This window comes from Pyrgilauda ruficollis, unplaced genomic scaffold, assembly GCF_017590135.1.
Source record: "Pyrgilauda ruficollis isolate IOZ18807 unplaced genomic scaffold, ASM1759013v1 scaffold43, whole genome shotgun sequence".
Taxonomy (NCBI): domain Eukaryota; kingdom Metazoa; phylum Chordata; class Aves; order Passeriformes; family Passeridae; genus Pyrgilauda; species Pyrgilauda ruficollis.
The window spans coordinates 4,508,119-4,531,866 of record NW_024525823.1 but is presented as its reverse complement, the minus strand read 5'-3'; the positions used below and the strand labels follow the sequence as shown (position 1 = coordinate 4,531,866).

Sequence of the window (23,748 nt, the reverse complement as noted above, 5' to 3'; positions counted from 1 at the left end):
GACATAAATCCATCATAAGTTGAACTTGTATCTTCAAAACCAAATCACTACAGATTTGGTCTGTGGTGGTCAGTGTTGCACAAGGAACACTAATTACAGATCCTTCACCAGTTTTCAGTGTTTTCATGCAATTTTTTTCAGGTAAGTTTAGTGTAACATATCCTATTTCCACCAAGCAAAACTCCTACAGTCATGGAGAAAAAGAAAACTCTAAGATTTTGTCATATTTTTTTTAACTTAGGAGTAGATTTTGTAAGTATCTGGAAAAACAATACATTGTGTGGTCAGGAAGGAAAGGCATTCTTTTGGCTCTGAGAATTCATGAAAGACAGATCCGTGTATAATTGTCAGTATACACTTCAACATTCAGAAGAGCTAAGTTCAATGATACAGAATGTCACTCCTTGAAGAAGAAAAAGGTAAAAAGGAAAGCTGATATGTTTGTCCTCAAGACCATATATGTTGTTTCCTTTAATTTATATTTAATTTTTCTTGAATTCCCACTTTTTCCATCACAGCAGTTATAGAAAGATAGTATTCTTGAATAGAAGCAAGAGGAAGTACTTCTTTAATTTTGTCTAAAACTATATTTTGTAGAAAATTTCTAAATATATTCATAAAATTATTAGCAAAATAGGATCGCTATAGATTTCAGCAATGATAGGCTTGTTGACTAAGTGGGTTGAAACAATGAAGGAAGGAAAGGTTCCTGGTGTCTTAACCTTCCTTAACCAATCTCTTAATTATATCTTTTCCAAACTTTGACAAATCAAAATCCTCATTCCAAAGCACATCCTGTATATCTGTGTTAACCTACTTATTTTTTTAAAGAATTCTAACGTAGCTGATTAAATATTTAAGCCATTATAGAAGGTATGTGAACATGACATTCCATTCCTATACCCAGACCATGTAGGGAAAATTCCAGTAAGATGAGTCAGTGTGATAGCCCCTTTGTGTTGGTTTTATTATTTTTATTTTTTGATTATTCTATTGCTGCAGTGATTAGGAATTCAGGCAATGAGCTAAAACAATATATTACTAGACTGGCAGTCAATCAGATCACTATCACTTCAAACATTGTTTAAGAAGATCTACATTGTTTTATTATTTATATAGCTCCATAGTTCATGGTGCTACATAGAACAAATCAAAGACAGATTCCCTGCCCCCTAAGAGCTTACAGTCTAGGCAAGTACAAGAACAACAGGAGAAGATAACACAGGCAGGGGACAGAGAGGGGTAGTAAATGAAAATAAAGACAATTAGATTACAGTCACATGAAATGCTAATGTTTTTATCTTGGTGGATACAAACTGGGGAGATGAGGTGTTTGAGTAACTTTATTTTTAATTAGAACTATTTTTAAAGGAAGGCCAGAAGAAAAGGGCTTTGAAAATAAATTTCATACTTTCAGACGTGCTTGTAGGAAGGCAGAGAGGTAAGACTGGAAGAGAACAGGACACTAGCATGTTTGAGGTTGGAGAGCAATGATCTTCTAAGTAAGAGAAGCCAACCTCACCCACCCTTTGTTTTCCGATACATCCTTGAAATTCTGACAGAAACACGATCGCTTCTGTACACCTAGTTCTGCCTTAAATATTATATCTGTACATATTTGGGGCTGTATTGGATAAAACCTTGATTCCTCTTAAGTAGGAGTTCTCACACTTCTTTCAAAGGAGTATTTCAGTTATGTTTTGTGTTTGTTGATGTATTTGGAGACTAAGTGAAGTTGTGTCTGAAGTTCTGCCCATTTTTCTAATATCCTTAACCTCAAAACAATAAACCATTATTTTGTAGAATAATGTTTTACATCTTAGTATGATATTACCTCTGCTCATGATCCCTTTTCCCTGAAAATATTTTTATTTTGTAGAATATTAGGAATTTCTCCTATTGTGGCTTTGGATTTTGGCACAATATATTTTCTTCCCTGATAAAGTATGTTTTTTCAATTCTGAAATATTAGCAAGTTAGTGTAGTAGGACTAAACTGTTATTTTGGGGGTTGTGAACATTCTATGGATGAAATCAGGAAAGATTAATGAACAGAGCCTCAAGTAATAATAAAATGAAAGAAAATGTTATTTCAAATCTATACTGAATTCTTCAACTGAAAACTGAGACAGAAATTTCAGAAAGAAATAGCACATAAAAAATCTCCCAGATACTCCCTGTATATGTCTGTACTTCTGTTTATATAAAAGGAGAATACCATTAAAAAGGCCTGCTGATGTCTATAATTGGACAAATCCTCATCTACTGTAAAGCACCAGAGATCTCTTGATTTCATCCAACCATTTGACTCATTATTTTCACTACCAGTCCTCCACAAATTACATTTATCAACAACATAAAAGGGGTTTCATCCTTTTTTTCTACTTCTCTATTGCTATACAACCATGCTGAGGCAACCTGAAGATATAAATAGTGTGTCTTTTGTGTCTTAAGATGTCTATTTTCATTGAAACGAACATGGGGGAAAAACGTTCTGTTTAATTTTTACCTCCAATTATCATCCAACAGGCAGCACCATTTCACTGAGCTATAACTGCTTTAAAATTCTTCTCTAGAGTGACATTTAAGGTCAGTCAGAGAAGCACCCATCATCCTGTTCTGAGAAATCAGCAGACTAATTAAGCTGTTTTATGAGACCAGATAAAGCAATTATATATGGATTCTGAATCTTCATGGGCCAGATCCTCTCTTGATTTTTGCTGGCAAGTTCCATCAGTTTTAATGACAGTACAGAAATTTATACAGCATGAAAATTTTTGAATTTTGGGAAAAGCCTTTCAGAGGCCTATCCAAACAATGAATTTTTCTTCAGAATTCAGGACTTTTATTTTTTTTTTTTTCAGCAGTAAAAAGAAAATGAAGCTTTTGAAGAAATTTGAAGAAATTTAAAGGAATTTTGCCTTTTCAAGTACAAAACTATCAGTAGTATTTTCTACTCTTTTGGAGGTCAGGTCTTTATTAGTCAATTTTCTGTAAATGCCTTAATACAGAAATAATTACTAATGGAAAACAAAGTAACAACATGAGTTAGTGTATGACTGTTGAAAAAAACCCCATTATACTACTGTGAATCTGTGAAGCCATGCATTTCTAGTCTTGATCTTTAATAAAAATCTCCAGTTACTTTGCATGTTTCCCTCAATAATGGAAGGTTGAAATTCTGACTGAAATTTTAATTAAGCTACACTACCTCAGTGATAGAAGTTTTGTTCCTTGGGGAACTTTGACCCAATAAAATATTTGGGACATATTCTGCATTCACTGTTACTTTAGCTCACAAAAAGCTTAATGAGAATTAGTCTTGAGCATTAAGGTGAGAATGAAATCCTGCTTATTTCAACATCCTCAATGGAGAAAAGAACAGTGTGTTTGAATATAATACAGCATTTTATTACATGATTTTACAAATTTTATTGTAAATCATCAACCAAATGCAACAGCCAATTTTTTCCATTCCAAGCCATCATAATTAGAAGTTTTCATTGTGTTATGACAGTTACTCTTTTCCCCTTTGTGTTGCAAAGAATTAACTTAAATATAAATTTTGTATGTTTACTCATTTCCAGAAAAATTGCTTAAAATGTTTTTATCTTCTTTATACTTCCAACAAAGATAACCTGTTCTTTGTTATCACATAAATGGGGATGAAACTCACAAATATAAGAGAATTTGCTTTCTCAGTCCCTGCTCACAATGGAAATGGCCAGCTCAATCTCTGTGAAGATTTATGATAACTGGGTAGTAGACACAAACCTCCCATTTACCCCCAAATTTCATGATATAATTTCTACAGTTTGGATTATATATCTTCTATTTCTGTGCCACATCTTTACTCACCGATGACTTATTATCTATGACTATTTCAATGATTTGGGGGTGTATTTTAAAGTTTTGGGGGGTTAAAGTCAAATTTTTTCCATGTAACGACCATCTAAATAATCTTTTTTGGTTGACATAACATTCCTACATAGTCCATACTATACATTTCTTATTGAGATACAAATAAATTTACAGTAGACAGAGGTGCAAGATTCAGCATCTTTAGGGCAGTATTTCAAAATGTTATGTCCAGGACCTCACCATAGTCAGGACATATAAGTTAGCTTTGAAGCAGCTAAGAGCCAAATCCTGCAAATATTATCAAAATGTGATGTAATGGCTTCTGTCAGAAATCCCAGCGAACTCTCTCGTCACAAATTTAGTGGCAAGAATTATCAGGATAGGGCACTAAGCTGAAGCTAAGTAACAGTACTGACACAAAGTACTGCACATATGTTGCTCAAATCACGCAGCAAAACCAAACCAACTAAAACTGACATAAATGTAATGCTTTCTTTTTTTCTTTTTTTTTTTTTTTTAATTTTGTGCATTGGATTCAAACAGCAAACTGAGTGCATATTAACTTCTATCACAATGTGGTCAAGAGGTCTGTGTCTTTTACCATTTACACACAATTGTTCATGATAACATGTTATCAGCTTAGTGGAAGCCAGGGGTGTGGCATGGTAAGCAGTGGTGGTAGTGCACCTATTTTTTTTTATATTATATAACTTGAAAATATGTCTCTTCTAAGATTCCTTTTTCATGATAAAAATAGTTTTCACCAAACGTTGGTGGTGCGCACGCACTATCACTCATGCTTGGCATCACACCCCTGACGGAAACACATGTTCTTATTTTGTTGATAAAAAGTATTACAAAAATTTCCATACAAAAACTATTTTCATAGAAATCTTGCATTTCCACAAATAAACCTGAACATTTTTTTTTTTTTTGGAAAAAAAAAAAACTGCTCAAGAATATTGTTCATTTAGTACTGTGACTGTATTGAAAAATGCAGTCCTCCTTTAGGTTCTTGACATTCACTTCTTTTAGTGACCCATCCCTCTTCCAACATTAGCGAGAATCGCACAGGCTCCATTGAGTTCAATTAGTAGCAGGAACAAGTGTTTCAAAACCCATTCAGGCTAAAATGCAAGCCCTCTATGTGTGAAATGCACTGCTTCCCACCCCCCTCCCTCTTTTCACAATTATAGAAAAAAAAATCAATTGCTTATATCTAAAGTTTGTAAGATACATTCCTTTGTACTAAGGAAAGTTTCTTTCCTCTAAAATTGGGTCAAAATTCTGGAAATATTTTTGTTGGGTTTTAGATCAAAGTTCCAACCCAGCTAATTTTTTTTTGTAATTATTATTTATTTACTTAGTTCAGTGCCACAAACAATTAAAAAAAAAAAAAAAAGCAGGTGAGCATCCTCATATTTATTCTTGTATTCATGGGATTCATGTTTCTTCACTTTTAACATTTCTTCCATCCAGGATGATCCATTGCCTTGTCCACTTGGTAGTTTCAGTCTACCAGCAGTTACCAACTTTTCTGTGCTGGGAAGAACATATGGTTTCTTGTTCCACTACAGTTCTGAGACATTACTTTTACTAGACTCTGTCTGTGGTTTGTATCATCTCGGGCATTTATTCTCCCTTTTCTGGCAACTGTTGAACTTCAAAAGGAACCTGTAACTTCTCACTGAGACTGCATTTGAAACCAGCCACAAAACTCACATGGAACATTCATTCATTCAGAATGGTGAAAACCCATGACAAACAGTGTAACCCTGCATAACTTGGTTGATCCATGATGCTTGTGATTCGAGTCTGGCCATTGCAACTGCTGAGATCACAGAGTCTCTAGTTCATAGACACAGCGGCATGAGGTAACTCATTTTATTTTGCACTTCTTGCATATTTCCACAGGAAACATTCTCGCAAGGTTGTTTGGAAAAAAGACGACAGTTTGTGCTTGGGTTATTTGGCTTCCCAGCTCTATGCCATGGTTTCTTTGCCTGGCAACCTTCTGTCGTTAAATGTGTGCATGTTGATAACTTCTTCTGTTTTCACAATAACAGGGGCCTGTGGCTTGTGTTTTAATCGACGCTGACACTTCAGAGACATCCTTAGCTCCTCTACCATGGCACTACAGAAGGACCTCTACAGAAGGAAATAAAGGAACAAGAAAAGAAATAGCTGTAAGAAATTACTAACTGCAATGTCTAGAAACAGATTCACTGTACTGGCACACACTTGTCATTCTTTGCTTTGTCCCAGTCTGAAGCTCAAAACGAATTGCTGGCCTTATTATATGCATCACTGTATATGCATATTACTATTTAATAATAATTAAAATTACTTATCAAACTGTGATGACTCAGTGTAAAAATCACCTTATCTGTACAATTGTTTTTCTGGCAGGTACTAAATCTGGATGCATATGTTACATAAAACTACTTCAAGCAGATTTTCTGTCAACATGTCAGCTTTACAGTACAGTATCTGTATGTTACATATCTGTTAGGCATTCAGTAGAATCTCCTTAGCCATATTTCAAAATAATAATCACATTTCTGTGGGATAAAGTGAGAGTTCTTCCACAAAAAATGAAGTTTTAGTATAGGAAGTTTGCCTGAATTCATCTTTAAACAATGTTAAAATCTAGATGTATTACTGAAAACTGATATTTACTCCATAATTTATATCATTTGTATATAAACACTTTTACCGCTACTGATTATCGTTTAAGGAGTATGTGTTTGCAAAAAAAAAAAAAAAAAAAAAAAAAACCAAAACAAACAAACAAACAAACAAAAACAACAAAAAACCACAGCAATTCAGATTCATTGATCTTAATGAAAAGTGTATTAGTGTATTATTAAAAAATTTATTAATGTTTACATCAAATCCTCAAAGCTCTTTTTCTACTTTGCAGTGCAAGCAATTTTAAAAGTAAAATAAAAGCTCTATTCCCTCAGTCTGACTGAATTTTCAACTGCTAATGATGTGTTGAGCAATTAACCTTCTTCAGTGTGAGAACTGGAGTATCAAATGACATATGGCAGTAAGAAAAAAACTCACTTTTGGGCTTGGCATCATAGTTTAACTTAAGCATTTTCCAGGTAATGGAGAAATATACTGACTTAATAATCCCAGAAGATGAGATGTTAAAACAAGCCTCTGACAATTGCTCTCAGCCAAAGCAAATTTGAGGTGTGGTCTAACCCTTTGCATTTTTCTCTCTTAATAACTAATCTCCAGGCCAGGGACATGATCAGGAAAAAAAGGCAGATGAACAAATGAAAAACAAACAACCTATCGAACAAGAACCAAAAAGTCAAACCACCTAGAATTACTCTAACTATCTCATGACCATTTTTTGATTTTTTTTGATTAGTGGTAGTCAATATATAATTGTCTCCTTTGGCTTTCAAATAAAAACCCTGCTTCATTTCTGAACTGTTATATCTTCATTATTCATACAAACCTGAAGCTTGGTGATTAGATCCAGAAAATATTTAAACATCTCACCCTACCCAGTTCACTGAGAACCTAGATTGAAACTGCATTCATAAAATCTGCATTCAGCTTCCAGCCTACAGGGCTGAAAACAGTAAGGCACTCAGCTTTTCCCATTAAATTTTACAGCCTTGTCATTTGGCAATAGTAGAAATTCTGTGAAACACATTGGTGCTTGGCTTAGTTGTGGATCCTATTAGAATTCACATTCCAGTTCTCCATGCATGGTTATCAATCCAATAGGTATGCTCTGAAAGGACCAAACAAGGCAAGTTCCTTAAAAAGTGTGGCAACAGATAAAGAAGAATATGTGGCAGATACCCTTTTCTTCAGTGCAGCAAGCCATCAGCTGGAGAATTAGGGCTGAACACAAGTCACATTTAAGAATGTCAATATAATAGCATCTTCTGCCAGAGAGATTTAAGCTTGTGTCTCAGTAAACAGCTATAAATAACCTACAGGCATTAGACCATTCCAAGGTAAAGTCACTTGCAGTTGCTGCTTACTGATGTTCCAATTGGCATGGTAGCAGTTAACAGAGGCATAGAGAGAGAAAGGGAGACAGGGAAAACATGAGCTGTTCTGTAGATTAGGGATGAGACCACACAGCAGCAGAGGAAGGACTTCAGTAGTAGCTCCTGTTTCACTGAGAACTTCAATATTTTTACATAAAATTCCATTTTGTGCAGAAGAGTGCAAATATGAGTTATCTTAATTAGGAATTAGAACTGAGCATGAATCCAACAAAGCCTGAACAAATGTCCTCTTCCCTAACCCTTTGCATGAATAAGGAAATGGGCAGGTAGGAAGTGAAGGAAACTATAATCTCGCTCTGGGTGTGATACACTTCCTTTGAAGCATTTCTTTCTCCTGCTGAGTTTGAAATAAAGGAATAATGCCTACTCAACTTACAGCAGAAATGATTTTACCACCTACAACTAAGAAAAGTTTAAGTTGTGAATCCAAAGGAGAAGGTATATTTCTCTGGTTCAGAGCCAAGTACATGTCCTTCAGAGGCAAAAGTTTGGCATTTCTGGTGGAAGAGAGCTCTGCAATGTGCACTGGGTTGACAACCAAGACAGCTTTTTTTGTGTGAATGAGGTGGCTAAAATTCCTGATTGAATGGTCTGAATGTAATATGTCAGATCTTAATGCATGAGGTATCTTTGCTGATCTTTGTGTAGAAAGTAGAAAACTGTACCTCCTTATCCTGCTATACTTTGAAAGAAAATATTCAATTCTCTTAAACTTTCCCTTTTTTCTAATAAAGTGCTGTTGCTTAAGATCAAAACTGCCATTATGATTCTGAAATTGAAATTAACCCTGAAATATTTTAAAAGGGCAAGATTTAATTTAGTATTCCCTAATGGCTTAAAGGCTAAATTGCTAAGGCTTGAAGATCTTGGCATTTCCACTATGTGAGGAACCTAGCATATAGCTCAGGAATTTCATAGAGAACACATTAAGAAGTAAATGGTGCAACTCAGCACTACACCACTTGTAGCCATGGTATGGCTCTCACCTCTGGAATTAAAGACCTAGCTAAAACATTCTGAGGAACAAAATCCTTCTAAATTTTAAAATGATGCATTAGCTCTTAAAACTTTAAAGATTGTGCTCTTTGTCTTTTTTTTTTTTTTGCCAAGGCATCTAAAAAGAGTGCCAAACTAGAACAAATCCTTTTCAAGTAGAATCAATCCACCAGAACCATTGCAAAAATCTGCATATGACATTAATTTTTAAGTAATATCAGCAAGAAATGGATTACAACCAACATCCAAGAGGTGAGAAGATACATGTCAACATTCTGAAATTCCCTGAAAATGATATCTCAAGAAACCTGACAACACATTTTACATGGATATGAAAACTCATTAAAAGGGAAATGTTTTAATGACTGACAGTCTTAATAAAGCAGATACCATAACTCTGAGAGTTATTTTATATATTCTTCCATTTTATGTTTTCAAATTATTTTTTATAAATTTTTATGTGATCTTGTATGCGCATATGGGAATAAAAATATTGGTTCTGATTAAGACTATTGTTATATATCTTCTATTTGTTTGCTTGTTTAAAATTTCACTTACTAAAATAGTCATGTATTTTAAAAATGCAATTTCAAGGCTATGTAAGAGTTTAAGATTCAGATATTTTTTTTTCTTTTCTATCTGAGAAATATAAGGAAGAGTTTTCACACATATTAATAAAGTAATATTCACTAAATTTTAGAAAGTATTTATGGTTAACTTTTTTAATTGAAATTAAAAACATTTTTGTCTAATTTCAATTCTGATCTCTGTAGTCTCTATTTTCTATACGGCTAAACTTTGTTTTCTTTCAATGTTAGGATAAAATTTTTTGAATAATAAGACATGAAAACTAGAATTTATTTTTTTGTGACAGATAGAAGACATTTTCAGGTGTGATTTTAGAAAAGATAATCCAATGTCTTGATCCTTTCTATTCAATTGCTAAGGGAAAAGAGCATAATGTTTACAGAACTGAAAGGCTACATTTCAAAACTGTTGTCCATCATGGAATTGAGCACTTTACTGTATATTACAAGACTCTCCACTTAATTCAAAGAAAATAACCTCTTGCTCCCAACTTACCTTCCACACTGCAGGCATGTTACAAGAACATCAGTTATTATCGATTTTTCACTAACCCTTACAAAATCTTAAGTTGTCTTCTTAAATGCTACCAGAAAGTAAATGCTGCCTCCAAGTCATCTTAGATATAATCAAATGCTACAAGAATTTAAGGACAGCATACAGCTCTCTAAACCATAGTGCACATAAGTGTTTCTGTTTTGTTGCAGCATATCATGATAAAACATTACAAAAAAAGTGTACAAAAGATCATTTTAATCAGAACTGTAGTTCTTAACCTGCAAACACAAAACAATTCTGAAAAAAGCTCATCTCCTTAAGATGAATAAAGAAGTAACTGACACCTCTGACAGTCTTTGCCACAGCTGACATCTCACAAGTCATGGAAAATCAAGATGAGAATTTTGCAGAATGTTACCACTGCTTACAAGCTTACAAGCTGGTTAGACAGCTTATGCATGGCTTTACTACATGAGACAAAAAACGTGGTTTTGCACACATATATTAATATGAAAGGTAGATAATACTTACACTGCTTTCATTATTTTGCTTTATGGGAATTTAGAAAGGTAATTAGAATTCACAATAACATTTGTTAGACACATAATTATGAGACTATCACCATAGATTTTTCTTTTAACAGTCTAAAAAGAACAACAGGAGGAGAGAACAGCATGCCTGCACCACTCTAAACATTCTGATTTAGGTGATTAGTACTATGCTTTAAATTTTAAAAAATCTCCAATTGCTGGTTTATATTTTTCCCTTCTTTGATGGAGATAATATAAAGATCACTGTCAGCATTCAATAAAAGGATCTAAGATTTACTGAGAAGTTCATTACTTCCAGTTTTGTCCATCAGACATTACTTGAAGATTTGTTTAATTATCTTAAAGCAGTAACAGCAGTAATCCTGTATTGTCTCTTTGTGTTATGGGTCATTGTTCTAGCATCCAGGAGGACATAGCAATCAAACTGCTTTTTGTCTTGAAGTTAGCTGAGAATGAATGCACAGTCCTACCCTGACTCTCCTTCCTAATCACTTTCTGATTCCCATGCCACTCCTTCAGGAATTTTAAATATGAATGTGGAAAACCTGTCAATCTTAAACCCTCTAGACAGAAAAACAAATTCTATCAAAATGTTGGCTTAGGATCACAAAGAGATGAAAAAATAAAGAGAAAATACCCTCAGAAAAAGTGAAAACATTTATCACAGTAATTGGAGTACAAGCATTTCGAAGTTGAAGTGTACTTGTAATGATCCAACTTTAAGGTTGTTTAGTTATATATGTATTCTTAAACATGATGGTAGATCAAAGGTTGCAGATGTGCATACTAAACATTTCTATATATGCATAATATAGTTGCATTAAAAATATTTTGCCACTGACTTTTCTGATGCAGTACAGTTTAAATCCATAGCAAGTATAATGCACAAGTACACTCCAGACTAAATTCACACCAATTACCTGAACACATCACCAGTATATTCTCAATTTTCAATAAAGCAATTATTTGGCATTTTTGTAAAAATGGAACAAGCAAACATTTTAGGAAGTTATTTACAGACCAAAATATATTATAGACCAAAATATATGTTACTTATATGAAACAGAAATTTCATTGCCCACTCAAATGAAGACAATAATATCAAGCAAAATGAAAATTTGAATTCCACAGATAAAGCTTTGTGTTCACTGTAGTATCTACAAAATCACCACCAGCAGAGTAGTTCCAGACAGCTTGATGAAGCATGAGGTGCTTTACCCTGTAAGTGAATGCTGGTTGTTTCAAGGACTTTTTAGTAGCTATTTGACAGAGAAGATCAACAAAAGTCTGATGGGACTGACCCTTCCTATAACAAAACAACACTGAAACAATTTTCTGCAGGCTGAGTTTCTTTCTCACTGAGTTTTAGAGTTATGAGATGAACTTAGATGACACACAGGACCTCACTTCAGGCGACATCTTGTGTTTATTGTAAGTGTCTCCCAGTGGGACAATAAAATTCCAGCTTTCCTTAAATAAATTATCAACTGGTGTCAAAAAAAACCCATATAAAACAAACAAGCAACAAAACCCCACCAAAGAACAATTCTGCCACTCTCAAATTCTAAAATTTATTTCTTAACAGAACAAAATGCACTCTGGTGGATGACAGACTTCCAGGAAAGAAACACTTGAGTTCATTTAAAGTCTTCTGAAACTATTTTCCTTGTTTCCAGCCTGACAACTACCCTTCTTCCTGTGGTTGATGGGGAGCTTCTATTAGTGCAGAAAGCTTTTTTCAAAGTGGTTTTGTTTGGCTCTGCCAGCAGCCTTTCTGGCCATCACACTGACCATGATGTTTTTCTGACTCACCTGTGGACCTAGGCTGGGGCAGAAGGGATTGCACTTGTGTGGTTCCACTCTTTCCTCTCAGAGAAATCCCAGAGGATGTCATAGGGCAATTGCTCATCAGCCCCGAGGGCTCTCTCTCATGCAGGATTCCACAAGGTTTCATCCTGTCATCTCTCCTTTCAACATGTATATGAGGCCACTGAGGAGATAATGAAATAATTTGGGCTGTGGTGTCATCGACACGCAGATGATACACAGTCCTACTCTATTGTCAGACCAGGACCGTGCAGTCATTTTGAGCTTCCAGTGCCTGGCTGAAATAGGGGAGTGATGGCAATTTAATCCCAGGGAGACAGGTGCTGTGCTGGACAGGCAAAGGCAAGCAGTCAGAAGATATCTTCTATCCTCATTTTTCCTCTTCGGGAAAAGGCTGACAGTCCCATATTTCTCCAGATTTGGGTCTGTGTTTTTAAACTCAGAGTGGCAATAAGTGCTATTTGTCATTAGTGTTTCAGTCAGAGGCAATAATTTCCACTCATGTAAACCTTGTGACACCAGTCCAGATCTTCTTCCAGAACGTGGTACTGCTGTCTCGTGTCCCTGGACAATTGCTACACAGGACTGGCAGGTCCTTGTTTAACAAGGACTGAGATCAATTAATAGTACTTCAGCCATGTAACTGTCACTGAGAAAATAAATAACAGAATAGATGGCATTGCCTAACTGGTTTAGAACAATAACCACTGCAATGTAAATGGGTGTGTATTTTGCAATCACATCTGTGCAGATATTTCTCTGCCTTTCAGCAGAGGTGATCCTGGTTGCACTGAGTCAGTCCCCAGAGATCTGGCATTCTCAGCCACAGGATGTGAAGGGTCATTCACCTGTTGAATCATCTTTGATCCATCATCATCCTTGTCAAAGGAATGTCAGGTTTCTTGATCACCAAGCATGGTGAAAGGAAGTGATGATGATATGTAATTAATGCTGTGTGATACCAATCTGTCTGGATTAAAATGCTTTGTATAACACGATTTGAAAATAAATAGTTAATTTTACAGAGATGTTTTAGAAAATAAATATAACCTTTCTTACCTGAATTCTAAACAGCCTTTTTTTTCAAAGTTTGCTCAGATTAAATCCTCTGTACTTTATTCACTGTAAAAATTTATACTAGTTTTATAGTCCAATGTGATAGTATGAACTCAGTGAGAAATTTAGCATGGCCTCAAATCATATTGAACAGAGAGAGACTGTTAGTATTAACTTAATGCCAAGGTTTTCTACTGTTTTGGAAACACTGTTACAGCCATGTGGCAGTACATAATGTCAAAATTTTAGCACCCATTTCTCAGCAATTATATGGTTTCATCTGACAGTCAAGGATATTTTCTCAATCTAAAAGGTAGTGAGAAATGCTTGTTGTTATTTTGCTGACCATACAAAAGTCAAAGTAAATAAGTCAGCTGAACTAAACTGTATTTGCTACTACATTTAATTGCAGCATAGCAGATCAACTAAAATCAAAAGTTTAATGTTTTATATTAAAATATTATATGCTAAAGTAATATTTAGAGGAAGACAATGAAAAATTATTAGAAAGACATGAATGCTTTATGATCTAACATTTTTTCCACTGGAATGAAAAAATGTTTTTAGAGGAGAAAATAATCATCTAATGTGTTTCTTTCTACTGATGAGTGAAAGTGAACCATATTTGCTATAACGGATGCAATGCTTCCATAACTCAGATCTACAATTTAATTCTGATCTTTGACTGAAGGAATATGGAACTTGTGTACTTGTGTACTTATGTATTTATGTATTGGTCAACTTTACATACGCTCCTATATTTTCAGTTGTTTTTTGAAAAACACAATTAAGACATTAAAAATAACTCAGAAAAAAGGTCCATTACCAAACAGATACTGGTTGAGCTGCAATCAAAAATCAAAATAGAGTTATTTGTTTTAGTATTTTATTGTTTGCAAATTACTTTAAAATGCCACAGTTGGTAACTTGCTTTTATCCTTTTTTTTTCTCCTGTTAAAATGTTTGGGGGTGTGGATTGGATTTTGGTTTTGGGCAGGGTTTGTTTTGATTTGTTGGGTTTTGTAACAATTCCTCCCCTTACAAAATATTCTCTAATATATAGTTACATGGTTTCCAGGAGGGTATTTAATTAAAATGAATACCTGAAATTCACGTAATCTCTACACTTACATACAAATTAACCATACAAGTTTGTACATACTCATACAGTGCTCAGGGGACTACAGGATGATAGAAGTTCCTACTTTTCCAACAGCATATCTGTAGAATGCAGTGTGCTAATGCTGGAAAAACATTTTCTTCCATGACCTGTCCCAACTGCTGCTTTTTGCAGCCGAAATTACAATTTCTGAGGTTACTCCATTAAAAAATGTGACACAAAAATACAGAACTACATCATTGACTGTGGTTCATAAAAAAGTTACTTGGGATATAAATCCCAATGCTTTTACTTCAATTTACCAAGAATGTCCACATTCTTTTGTTTCTTGTAGCCTGAGGAACAGGCTTTTCAACTTTAAAATCTTTTGAACATTTCTCCCCCTGGAAAAAAAATCACTAGGCTGAGATTTACTTTGGTACTGTTCCAAAACTATTATAAATTACTGTCCCAAATTCAAAGGTTTTTAATATTAAACTATTAGGAATATTTTTGAACTCCAGCAAAACTGGTAAAACTGAATTTTTTGAGAAAGTACAGAAAATTAATTTAGTGAGAACTAATTTTGTAATTTCGTAAAATTTCAAATAATAACCCAAACCACAACACCATAAAATACCATGGTAAAAAAGAAGGATTCTAAAACCTTTTAAGTTTTTTATATAAAACAATTGAAATATGATTTTGCACTGTTGGTGAGATAACAATTTAAACAAAGATTAGAATACTGACTTTCTATACGTCCTGCTGACAAAGAAGCATCACAATATTTCAGCAATTATTAAATTTTCCCTGTAAGTCTTTTTCGTATAGGAAAAGGTGTAAATTTGCACTTGGCTGACATGAGCTCTAAAAAGCAGCATTGTAAGACATAATGAATGAAACTTATCCTAGTACAAACAGATTGTAAAGGGACCTTGGAAAATAAACTCTTGTTAGCATTTACACTGACTCCATGTAAACAAACTGAGAACCAGAAGTTTTTGAGAGAAGCAAAATCAGGATGACGAGTAACTGCATATGGGCACAGTGCAGCAGCTGTTTCAACCTCTCAGCTCTTGGCCCCTCCTTGCCTCTTGAGAAGGGTGTGGGACAACTACATCAATAAAACCAGGTTTGCAGATAACTTCTCCAGCCAATGTCACCCTCTCCAAAGAAACCCTGAGCAGGATAGGCAGAAGGACAACAATTTACAATGGTGACAACAAGCAATGGTCTATATATCCATGGCACTGCCTTCATCGATATTGTGAATTTCATCCTAATGTTTTCAGCAGTGCACATGTAGTTTCTATCACACAGCTGACTCTTAGAGTAGTATCTAATCTCTGTCTAAGGGTGGTATGAAATTGAAAATAATCTCAGAGGATACTTTAAAAAAAAAAAAACTCTGAACACACAAAATCAAAGGAAAGGTCAATAAATTCTCAAACTGAGAATCATCAATATAGTATGCTAAATATTAGTGGTCTTCAAGATCAATGTTTTCCCTGGTATTTCCTATAATAATATGAGCTATACAAAACTAAATATGTGAAATGGACATAAACCCATAATGCATTGATGTACATCAATTAAAAAAAAAAAAAAGGAAAGACAGAGTAATTGTTTTAAATGGCTTCTGTTTCTAACCTTGCTTACTCACTGCCCTCTGAGTGCCTGTTATAATAAGGGAGAAGGTCATTCAGCAGCAAAAGCAATTACAAAATGCAAATGACTGAGCATTTATTGTCAAGATTGGCTAGATAAAAAAGGTCTGATAATAACATGTTTCCAAGTAGATTACATAATTAGATGTTTTTATCATAAACAATGGGAAATAATCCAAGCCTTTAACACTTTCAGAAAGGCTGCAATTAAACAATAGGTAAGCATTGCGATGTAAATTTTATTTAAAAGTGACAATTAAATTTCCCTCTCAGAAATTAGAAAGCACCATCTTGTGGTTGCTCTGCAGGAATGCAGTCAGGTCAGCCTCTGACCTACCATCTCCTTCTGCCCTTTCCCATGGCACTAACTGGAATATCAACACTCTGCCATAGACAAGAATATGTGCCCTTGTCATTCCCAGCACTTTCTCTGAAGGCAACAGTGAGACTATGGATCAGGCAAGACTAGAAGGGTTATCCAGTCTAAAACACACCAGGTTACAGCATTATTAAAACATGTGTGTGAGGTAGAAAATTCAGGATTCTTAGAAATCACAGCAAAACCACATTTAATTTCTAGTAAGACCAAATTGTACCATAACCTAAAGACTCTGCAATTCATTAAAGCTGCATCAATTTTTGAGCCAGTTAGGATCAGAAAGTCTTATTCCTGCTATCCTTACATTATAAAAACATGTTTTGAGCATTTTGCAGAAAGTGTTTTAAATTATTGTATTCAATTCATTTCAGGCAAGAGTCATCCAGATAAATTTGTGCCATCTCCAAAGACATAGTTAGTCTCATATACAGGTCACAGCTCAGCATTCAGAATTTCTTGTTCTGTGGAAACTGCAGTTGTAAGTAAAACAGTTCTGTCTCTAACACACGTACATTCCTAGCTACTGATCTCTGCTTTGGGCCCAGTTCTTCCAAGAGCTCAGTCATTGTGTCTTGTGAGATAAATTATCCACACTGATCTTTCTCAACTCAATTGTGCAGCTGAGCAGTGAATTATTTAACATGGAATGTTCAATAGTTTTTGTCTTCCCTGTAAATGTATTTGAAATATAAACAAGTATTAATGTACTTATTGTTTTTATTGCTTTTATAATAAATTATAAATAAATAACTGTTTCAGAGAGATTAATTTAATTGATGTTTATGTTATGGTTTGATTGTATAACTCCAGATATACTTTGTTGACATTACTGTTTCAGTACATGTTGAGACTGAATCTAGTACTTTTTACTACAGGAAGCATATGAACTCATATTTTAACTAATAGTTAAGGTATGAGTCTCAATTCACATTATTTGAAGTACATAACAGTTCAAAATTAATAAAATTTACATCTGCTATTTTTACACAAGCATACCTAGTTCCACCCTGCTGAAGGCTCAATGAGTTTTGAATGGCTAGAAATGGTAGCAGAACTTAATCCATATATAGCTGTTTTCATATTCATAATGACTGGATTTTCTGGAAAATAATTAGTAATTTAAGATACGTATTTTTCAAGCAAGCTAGCTTTAGTAAGTGCCAGTGACTGGCAGTCTAACTTTGATAACATCCAGGCTTATCTTTGCTTTTGATAGGTGTCAATAAGAGTGGAATTTCCCTCTGTCTGGAAAGTGTTGTGGTGGCATAAAATCATCTGTTTCACAGACAGTCTCAGGAGTGTCATACATTTCCTTCTGACTTTTAAACACATCAGGGGCATGGATGTTTTGAGCCATCTTTTCTTACAAGATGCAACATTTTTTATTTTAGTGAATAACTCCATTTTATCTGTTGTTTGTCTGAGCTTGATTCCTTTCAAAATTTCATTTAGACACCAGACAATATCTCTGTTTCTGCGTAAGCTCCAAGAGCAGGGTGACATAAAAAATTATAAAACTCCATATCTATATTATACAATTCCAATCTGCATTGCCTCCCCACTGGAAGTAAAAATGAATATTTGGTACACATTAAAAACCACTCATGCCCACTTATATCTCAGGATACTCCATATACTCAGCAGCTGAAGTTTTCTGATTCATTTTGCTTCCTTGTCTCTTAATATGACCTTTTATCTTCCCTCTTTCCAAATACTGACAAACACTATGCCAGAAGGATACTCTGATTCCTAAGGGATGAAACCACCAAAAACAGGTGCCTCTTCTGTCCCCACAGGATATCCAGAGCAGCACCATTTGCATTGTTTACTCATTTCAGCAGGACTTGTAGAGACTGGTTTCCTCATCTCACCCTAGGCTACAGATGCTCCCTCTCCTAGGCAAAGGGGATCTGCTATACGTGGAGAGGTTGAAAGAAAATGTTTTCTGAAAGTCTTCAGGTGCTGCAAGAAGGGTGGTTGAGGGGATGCTGGGGTAGGCCATGTGTAGGGATGCAAGCATCAGCTTCCTCTTATGTTCATTCCATAAGTAAAACTGCAGTGAAATTTCAGTGGTCTGCTGATATCAGGGTATGTGGGAGCAGCAGGGAGGAGATGGAAGGTAAATGATTGGAGGCAAGGAGGAGAGAAAGGAGAGAAGCCTGACTTAACTCAGCTGCTTCAAATTTATTCCTAACTTTTAAAAGTATCTAAATGCTTGATGATGAAACCTTTCTGGTACAAATGCTTTTGAAAGTCACATTCCTCCAGTTACTGCTATCTCTATCCAACACTAATGAACAAACAAGTGAGAAAAACCAAACATAAAGGAAAAATTAAAAAAAAAAAAAAAAAACAAACCCAAACCAAACAAAAATAAACAAACTCTTCCCCCTCCCCCTCCCCAAACTAAAGGACTTAAAGGAAACAAATCCTTAATTAGAAAGTTGCTGTTTGCTTCCCCTCACAACTTCCAACATGCTGCTATTGTCACATAAGTATTTACAACCTGTAAAATACTGAACTCATGTAACAAAATTATTATCAAAGCAGTCCTATTTTTCTAATGGAGTGCGTGCTAAAAGTCTAGAAAAGCTAAACCAAATTTTACTGCTGTTCATATGAAACTCATATCCATTTTAGGAGTGGATAAAAATTATTGATATTTACATGGGTTTCTTAAGTAACCAGTATTATTTTTCCTTACAAATTAATTTCAGAAACATAACATTCCAATAGTATGTTAACAGAAGGAATTAGCCTGCAGTATTGTAAAGAAGAGGACCTAAAGGGTCCTTCAACAATTAAATGAATGTACCCATGTTCAAACAGTGTTTAGGACCTTGAAACCTCACACTGCCTTAGTGTGTGTTAGAAAAAAATTCTTAACAATATATTTATAACAGGAAACTTGAGTACCAAAATGTTGCCTCAAAAGAAGCAAAACAAATAGTAAATTTTCTGAGTAATGATTCAAGTTACAAAAGCTCACTAGCATCATCTGGAAAAATACCAATATAAATATGTCTTTTGGATTTACTACTGATTGTATTAAATTACGTTTCTAAACATGAATTTTAAAATTGTCATAGGTCACAATCTCCTCAAAAGTAAAAATCAAAAAGACCTAGCAAAATCCAATAATTTCCTTAATATTTAAAATTCAGATTTTGCCACAGCAAAAAAATAAACTATTTTATTTTAGGTTTAGACATGGGCACATACATATATAAAGATTTATTTAATTATTATGCAAAAAATGATAATTTCAGCTACAAGTTTTTTCAATATATTATTAGTCTTAGCACATTTACAGTATTCTGGTTGTATAAACTGCAAGTACACAACAAGTTAACAATAGGATTTTCAATATTGGGTCAGTTTGAAATTACAGGACATTATATCAGTAGTAAACCCACCAAAAAAGGAATCATGCTGATGTAATCTTTTCCAGATGTTACCAGGACAACTTTGCAAGTATAAATTCCTATAAAGAACATTTCTATAGAGACATTTTTAGACTTTGACTTTGAGCTACAGAGAGTTTGTCTTTTGCAAATCAGAATTATCTGTAGGAGATTAATTTGTTTCCCATTACAGTTTCAGATTTCTTCTTCATCCATAAAATTAACTGCAGTGAACTTCCAGGAGTAAAAAGCTGTCTTTTTTCAGGCTTGAATAAGAGGAGAAATAGTCACTTGTCCTGAAATCTGGCTACAATTAAACACATTGAAGAAAAATTAAAAGCTGTAAATGTAAAACTTTGGATATTTTGTTGTCATCCTTTGTTATACAAATACTTTACTATAAGAATAAACAATAAGTATGCATCACCTACATTTCACTAAATGTCACAAAATGTTTAAAGTATTATATAAATAGACCACAAATATAAAATAAACAGGTAATGACAATATTTACCTTTTCCAACTGGGCATTTTTTTTTGATTTATACAAAAACTCCCCAACTGCCACAAAGACAGAAAGCACCAATCCTGCTGCCAGCACGATGAAGATTCCTCCAATATTCTGAACTCCCAAAGCACTGGCCTCTTTACTTTCCTCTTCTGGGCAACCATTGCCTCTCCACCACTTCTCTTTCATCATGTGGAGCTTGCCTTCTTCCTGCAGCTGAAGAATTGCTATAGTGATCTTATCTCTATATGGAGAACCTGAAGAGAACACAGAGGAGAAATATCGCATGGTATATATTACATGAAATGTTATTTATTCCAAACAAGAATAAATAATAGCTCATGAAAAACTATATCTTTCACAGCCATAATAGTCAAAAAGTCATTTGCTTCTTGACACAATCACACTGGTCACATAAATACAAACCTGTTTGCTCACACAATTATATATCCTGAAAACTTGATCCAGCTGGTGTTGCCAGTAAGCCAGGCCACTAGATGCAACAATTCCTATCACATTTAGTCCCATGGTCTCAAACTTCTTCGTGCCCAAATATTATACTCAGTCAAAGAGCATTCTTCTTTCAATTTTTTCAATTTTTCGCAATAAGTTTTTAAATGAGCTTCATTAGATTTAGTCTAATATACGTAAATCTACAGGCCGTTGCTTCATAGCTTGCTAATATAAAGCTAATAAAAGTTCTAATATTTAATTAACACTTCATCCTGCCACTTTATTAAACAGGGGAGAAACAATTTATGCTTCAGGACAAACCCACAAAAGTCCTTATTTGATAGATTTTCAGGCACTTAAAACACCTTTCACCAAGCACTTATTAAGTTTCAGTACCAGGTATCAAGAAATTCAGAAGGATAAGATTCAGTGTGTCTGGATAACAAGGATGTAAATTCTCATATTTTGATATATTTCTTTCTCATAATTCATTATTTTAAAATGACATGATAATTTTGTAGCTTTTGAACATTTCAGTATTTCAAAGGCTGGTGTCATATCTTTGCATGTAATCTTTTTTTCTTTACATTGTGCATAAGGGCTTCTCGATGGGTATTTTAAAATGTACATTGATAATTGAATAATGACAATGAAGAAAGTTCTTATTTTCTGAATGTTAGAGAGTAAATCATGTCAGTTAGAAGTGCTTTCTCTATTAAGACTTGTGCAATGTTTAAGTAGAGAACAAAGCCATCATTTTTCTTGTCCTTTGAAAACAGGAACAAAAGACTCTTCATTAAAGTGGTTAAGAAATCTCAGGAAAGGAAGAAAAAGAGTAGATGAAAAGGCATGGCATCCCCTCTTTTGGTTGATATGAATGCAATTCTATAATGCATCCCTCCTCTTTTTCTCTCTATCATAATAATGCTACTTACTGGCTATAGATTTTAGGGTTTCTTTCAGCTGAGTAATAAAATACATTTTCATTAACTTTTTACCTTTGGAAAAAATCCTCTGTATCTGCTAGAGAGATGCTGCCTGTTTAACTATTTAATGCACTATGATCAGCTGTGAGGAGCTGAAGAAATGCATGGATAAGATGTTTTATAGTATTAAAACTGTTGGAAAACATGAATATTTTTTTTAAAATTTCTTTTAACTTATTCTATATTTCTTCAAATTCTTTTTACATATCTAGAACTTATCCTGAGAAGAAAGCTTATAACAAAGAGCTGCTGTTCCAGTACAGAACATAGAAAGAACTGCTAATTACAAAATACAAAAGCACCTTTTCCTTCACTCAAGAATAAAAGATGTGAAGAGCCATCCTCAAAGTATTTAAATTGCAAGGACTTGTGCATTTATCATCTATTCTTAGAAAAGGATGATGTTTTGTGCTAGGAGGTAAACTGTGTTTGCACTGGACCATACAGGAAGCATAAAAAAGGAAAAGAAACTCTTTCTACTCTCTTGTGCATTCAGGGGCCTAAGTCACACCATTTCAGACCATCCTGATTATGCTGGAATTCTGCAAAACCCTATACTTGACATGTTGCTTCAGTCAGAGGGAAGAAGGAAGTGATTAGTCCACAAGAGCCTGGGGAAATATAAGTGCATTCTGTAATCTTTTGGGGATATTTTCAACATTACACTGCATATAAATATTTAACAACAACAACTTAAATAACATTAGATTCAGAGAAATAGTCTTGGACTTAGTTTAAGCTGTCTTCTGATCTGACAGGCTGCTTTCTAATTAAACTGATTTGCATTTTGTTTCTACACTCTCTGTTGGTCTAAATATAGTGAGTACCATCTATTCTTCATGTATTATTTATATTTTCTGGGGATCAGATTTTTACACTTACAATTCTAATCTATTTGAAGCAGTTAAAAAATTAATTAACTGAGGAATTCGTGGACAGAAACAATAAAGCATGGCCTAATACAGGCTACAATTGCTTAAGTTTATGAAGGTTGCATTAGAAGCACACAGCTAATAGTGTTTAAGTTCAATAGTATTTGTATTACTGTTGGTGGTTTGCAAAATTTACACAAATAATTCTGGAATGGATTACAGGGCCTTTCTATTGCAATGTTTATATTTGTTATACCTTATTATCCTGTTTAAGAAGTGATCCTGTCACAAGTAAGGATCGATATATGACTGCTGTTAAATCAAGCATTTAAAAATTTATACCCATGTAAAAGCTAGCATTGAATGCTGTAGTTCTATTCCAGTTCTGAAGGACTTAGAATGTTCTAAATTCATAGGTTTTCATTTTGCAGCAAATATTGAGTACACCTAATGATCTGATACTTTGAGAAAAGGAATTTTTAATTCTGTTTATACTGACTCAAGTAGACAATTCAGACAATTCTATTTATACTGACTTAAGAGAACAAAGGAAGCATATGAACAGTATTCTTTTCTCTGACTAGATTTTCTCCTAGCCTTTTTTTCTCTTACAAACAGGACTGCAAGTCCCAGCAATGGAAAATCCACCCAGAAGCGCCTGAAGTGGCTAAAAGTATCACAGACACTGTGAATGACAAAGGCAACATAAAAAGTAAGAATCAATAAATAGAGAATGTGATCAAGGCACCCAGATTACACTCTGGATGCAACAGCTGTTTTTCCTGCAGAACTGAAAAATGTTAGCAAGTAAATGCAAAAGATTTCTGACATTTTCAGGTAATTTTCCCTATCACTCTCATCACATGAATGAAAGATGACTCAAGCCCTAAAATGAGGTGTTGTAAGAAGCCCATGTCCTGCTTTTTATACTTTTAAATCTAGAGTGTTTAATATAATTTTG

At 34.3% G+C, this 23,748-nt stretch overlaps 1 protein-coding gene across 1 annotated transcript in view; it reads right to left on the bottom strand.

Moving 5' to 3' along the window:
- Positions 1-5,568: 5,568 nt before the first annotated feature.
- The window catches only part of GRIK2 (glutamate ionotropic receptor kainate type subunit 2), a 345,339-nt gene continuing 327,159 nt past the window's right edge, over positions 5,569-23,748 (bottom strand). Inside the window, exons 15-16 of the mRNA XM_041478054.1 lie at positions 20,483-20,733; positions 5,569-6,008 (exon numbers count right to left, since the gene is read on the bottom strand). Coding sequence (XP_041333988.1) covers positions 5,844-6,008; positions 20,483-20,733 — 416 coding nt within the window. The 3' untranslated portion in view covers positions 5,569-5,843. The remainder of the gene's footprint in view (positions 6,009-20,482; positions 20,734-23,748) is intronic.